Source organism: Sinocyclocheilus grahami, unplaced genomic scaffold (genome assembly GCF_001515645.1).
Source record: "Sinocyclocheilus grahami isolate Dianchi unplaced genomic scaffold, SAMN03320097.WGS_v1.1 scaffold18.1, whole genome shotgun sequence".
Taxonomy (NCBI): Eukaryota; Metazoa; Chordata; class Actinopteri; order Cypriniformes; family Cyprinidae; genus Sinocyclocheilus; species Sinocyclocheilus grahami.
In genome coordinates, this window is record NW_015505197.1 from 1205215 (window position 1) to 1209729 (window position 4515).

At 35.0% G+C, this 4515-nt stretch overlaps 1 protein-coding gene across 1 annotated transcript in view; it reads left to right on the forward strand.

Moving 5' to 3' along the window:
* pygb (phosphorylase, glycogen; brain) overlaps positions 1 to 4515 on the forward strand; it is a 14256-nt gene that overhangs the window by 8011 nt on the left and 1730 nt on the right. Inside the window, exons 15-18 of the mRNA XM_016235157.1 lie at positions 1236 to 1294; positions 2130 to 2271; positions 2465 to 2672; positions 3836 to 3970. Of these exons, the coding sequence (XP_016090643.1) occupies positions 1236 to 1294; positions 2130 to 2271; positions 2465 to 2672; positions 3836 to 3970 (544 nt within the window). The remainder of the gene's footprint in view (positions 1 to 1235; positions 1295 to 2129; positions 2272 to 2464; positions 2673 to 3835; positions 3971 to 4515) is intronic.

The window sequence follows — 4515 nt, forward strand, 5'->3', positions numbered from 1 at the left end:
TTTGTGTGTGTTTATATATATATATATATATATATATATATATATATATATATATATAAATTGTTTTTATATATTTTTGGTTTCATGTTATTTATTTATTTATTTTAGGAGAATAAGCTGAAGTTTGCAGCGTATCTGGAGAGTGAGTACAAAGTAAAGATAAATCCTGAGTCCATCTTTGACATCCAGGTCAAAAGAATCCATGAGTACAAGAGACAACTGCTCAACTGCCTTCATGTCATCACTTTATACAACAGTAAGAATTACACACAAAGGAACGTGTTCACACTGGGTTGATCAGTGCCTGTCAAGGACAGAGGATGTGACCAAAGATATTGCACTTTTATTAATATTGGTTTGTCTTTTACTGATGTAGGTTATTTTATTCAGTTAGATATATAGACAGGGATGCACATAAGTGGTGCGCATGAGCGACCGAAATAAAAAATGCACTGGGTAAATAAGTTCAGAACGCTCATTTGCGGACCGACATGGTTGACAGCTGTTAATGCATAATCACCGTTTTAGATCGATTAATACTGTAATACTTTATAAGATTTCTATTCGAACTGAACACATAAATCTAGGCTATGTGCTGCCGGTTTAACAGCAAAACTATGGCATTTCATTCACTGACGCGCTGCACTCGATAGTGCTAAAACCTGCAGTGCATATGTTTACTTGCCGGCAACCTGCCAAAATGAATGCTTGCTGATTTTAGGTTTGAAAATGTTGAAAATTCATATTTAAAAAAAGAAAATGTAAATATTGGCATTGTATTTTTAAGTGTACTATAAAATAACTATTTTTATTTAATACTTTAATACTTAAAAAAAATAAAATAAATATATATATATATATATATATATATATATATATAATATTATTAAACTTTATTTATTATTTTATTTAAAAACGAAATAAAGTGCAATAATACTATTATTACTGTTATTAATTATTTTATTTATTATAGTTATATTTAATGGGTCTCACTATATGCAGTGCAAGTACCAAACCAATCTCCAGGTTTTCTCATGAGAACCCGACTGAAAAACCCTGCACCCCTGTATTTAGATGTCTCTTCTATAGCTGCTTTTTTTGTAGCGTTGTATTAAAATATTTTTTGTTCATCAGAATTATGTAGGAGTTTCCTTTTTTAAATAACTAAAATTAATGAGTGATTAGTGAGTGATTTTATAAATGATTAATAATTTTTTTCATTCTGCACTTTCTAGGGATTAAGAAGGAACCAAACAAGAAGTTTGTTCCCAGGACAGTAATGATTGGAGGAAAGGTATGTGCATTCAGTTGAATTTAGTTAACTTTTTAAATTATTATTGTTAAAGGAACACTCCACTATTTTTGAAAATAGGCTCATTCGTGTACTAAGACCGACGGAAAATGAAAAGTTGTGATTTTCTAGGCCGATATGGCTAGGAACTATACTCTCAATCCAGCGTAATAATCAAGGAATTTTGCGGAATGAGAGTATAGTTCCTAGCCATATCGGCCTAGAAAATCACAACTTTTCATTTTCCGTCGGTCTTAGTACACGATGTAACTACAGAAGAGTCAAGTTTTAAATAGGAAAAATATCGAAACTCTTTGGTCATTTTTGAGCGAGATGCTAACGGTCCAATCAGATTCAATGATCTATGCTAAGCTACAGCTAAAAGTGCTACCGACAGACCCCGAGGTCGGCTGAATGGATTCGAAAACTGTAAAACTCAACTGTTTAACTCTAGGGGAGTTGGAAAATTAGCCTATTTTCAAAAATAGTAGAGTGTTCCTTTTAATATTATTATTATTATTATTATTATTATATAGATATGTAGATAATGGTCATAACTGCATTTGAAGTGTTTTAAAGCTGGGGTCCTCAAACCACTAGAGGGCCTCAGCAAACTTCTAAGGTGGCTACAGGTTGGCTTCAAATGATATGAAGTTATATATAATATAATAAAACAATCAAACTTAATTGAAAACAAGCTGCTTTTTCATATGATGGGCCTTCGAATCTTGTGCTGGACAGTGGAAGGCCTTCAGATCAAAAAGGTTGAGAACCACTGCTGAGAGTCCTAAAAGTTCTAAAAGGTATTTTTTGTGTTGTCCTGCACTGCCTCCTGCAGGCAGCACCAGGCTATCACATGGCAAAGATGATCATTAAACTGTTCACCTCAGTGGGGGAGGTGGTGAATCATGATCCTGTGGTGGGAGACAGACTCAAGGTCATTTTCCTGGAGAACTATAGAGTCTCTTTAGCTGAGAAGGGTGAGTAAACATAAACAACTGTTAATGTTTAGCCAAAAAATATCAAATATCTGATCAGGTTTATTAAGTTTTTTTCAAGATAACATGAAATAATTGAACTAATAATTATTTAGCTATAGTTGGGTATTTTTTGTAATGTAATGGACTATGCAGATAGTATTTGACTGAATGTGTCATATGCGCTGTTCTTCAGTGATCCCTGCTGCCGATCTGTCCGAACAAATCTCCACGGCAGGTACAGAAGCCTCTGGTACAGGAAACATGAAGTTCATGCTTAATGGTGCTCTGACCATCGGCACCATGGATGGCGCTAATGTGGAGATGGCAGAAGAAGCTGGAGAGGAACACCTGTTCATCTTTGGCATGAGGGTCGAGGATGTGGAGGCCATGGACAAAGCGGGGTGAGAGAGTGAATGGATATAAATGGGATAAGACAGAAAAAAGGGAGCTATAGGCTAGAGCAGTGTTTCTCAACTGGTGGGTCACGAGTGTCGTGGAGTGTGCAGTCAAAGAAACCTCAACAACAAAAAACGTAATTGTAAATGTTTTTCTGATGTAAGAGAAGAGCGAGAAAGCGGTTGACACTTCTGTCAGATGCAGTTGAAGTAAAGAGTGCCTGAGAAAAATCGCGCTGTCCTGATTCAGTATCTGCGGTCAGATGAGATGTTGTCAGGTTTAATGTCAGTGTCATTATTCTATAGTTATTTTCATAACTTGTTACGAAATAAAAAGTCTCTCACCTCAGAAAAACAAACTATTCTGTCCTGTCAGACGTTATACTGTGCTCGTAGCGCACACTCTTCAATTTCACATACAAATGTTGCGGCTCACACTGTATTTAAGTTCACTAAAGTGCAAAAGAAACTACGAGCATGCAAAGTGTGAAATAAAAGTAAAGTAGCAATAAATCACATAACTGGTACTTTGTGTGTTAGCTGGGAAGGATTTGCATGAAGTATTCACCATGGTAACAATTTTCCATAACCCAAAAATGCCATCTTATTTTCACTTTGTGTTATTTTTTTATGTTTAAATGACTCTGGTGGCTCATACCAACTTAATTGTATTAACACAATCTAGTTTAGGACTGCTATTTAATAGCATTAACATATAGGCTGTTTATTCATCAGTATTAGTCATATTCTTACATTTTGTGTTTAAATAAAGGGGGGTGGGCGATACTTGTATGTGTGTCAACAAATATATATAATATATCTCCTAAAAAAGTGGGTTGCAGCTTGATGGCCATGGGAAAATGTGTGTCCCATGGCCAAACCAATTGGAAACCACTGGGCTAGAGAAGTGATGTAATCAAACAAATAAGCAAAAACAGAGATATAAATCGCTGGTTGTGAAATTTTGGATTTATTTTATATTGTCTTTGTGAGAACATTCTAAACTAGCTAATGTTTTTTTTTTTTGTTATGTGCTTTTGGCATTTTTGTTATTTTTATTTTGTAACATTTCAAATTTTTTTCTTCTATATAACTTATATCTATTTTATTTCAGCCAAAAAAAATGGTTTTAGTTTTAGTCTACAATAACAAAACTGTATGTGATGCAGATACAATGCCAGTGAATACTACGAGCGTCTGCCTGAACTGAAGCAGGTGATCGATCAGATCAGCGCTGGATTCTTCAGCCCCAAAGAGCCTGAACTCTTTAAAGACATCGTCAACATGCTCATGAATCATGACAGGTGGGTGCCAAAGAGTTCAAGTTGTCTGTCTGTATGCAACCTGTTTCCCTTCCTTTTAAAAAAAAGTTTGAATTTTCTTGTGTGGCTTATACAGTTATATCTAATTTTTGTATATACAGGTGCATCTCAATAAATTAGAATGTCGTGGAAAAGTTCATTTATTTCAGTAATTCAACTCAAATTGTGAAACTCGTGTATTAAATAAATTCATTGCACACAGACTGAAGTAGTATAAGTCTTTGGTTCTTTTAATTGTGATGATTTTGGCTCACATTTAACAAAAACCCACCAATTCACTATCTCAACAAATTAGAATATGGTGACATACCAATCAGCTAATCAACTCAAAACACCTGCAAAGGTTTCCTGAGCCTTCAAAATGGTCTCTCAGTTTGGTTCACTTGGCTACACAATCATGGGGAAGACTGCTGATCTGACAGTTGTCTAGAAGACAATCATTGACACTCTTCACAAGGAGGGTAAGCTACAAACATTCATTGCCAAAGAAGCTGGCTGTTCACAGAGTGCTGTATCCAAGCATGTTA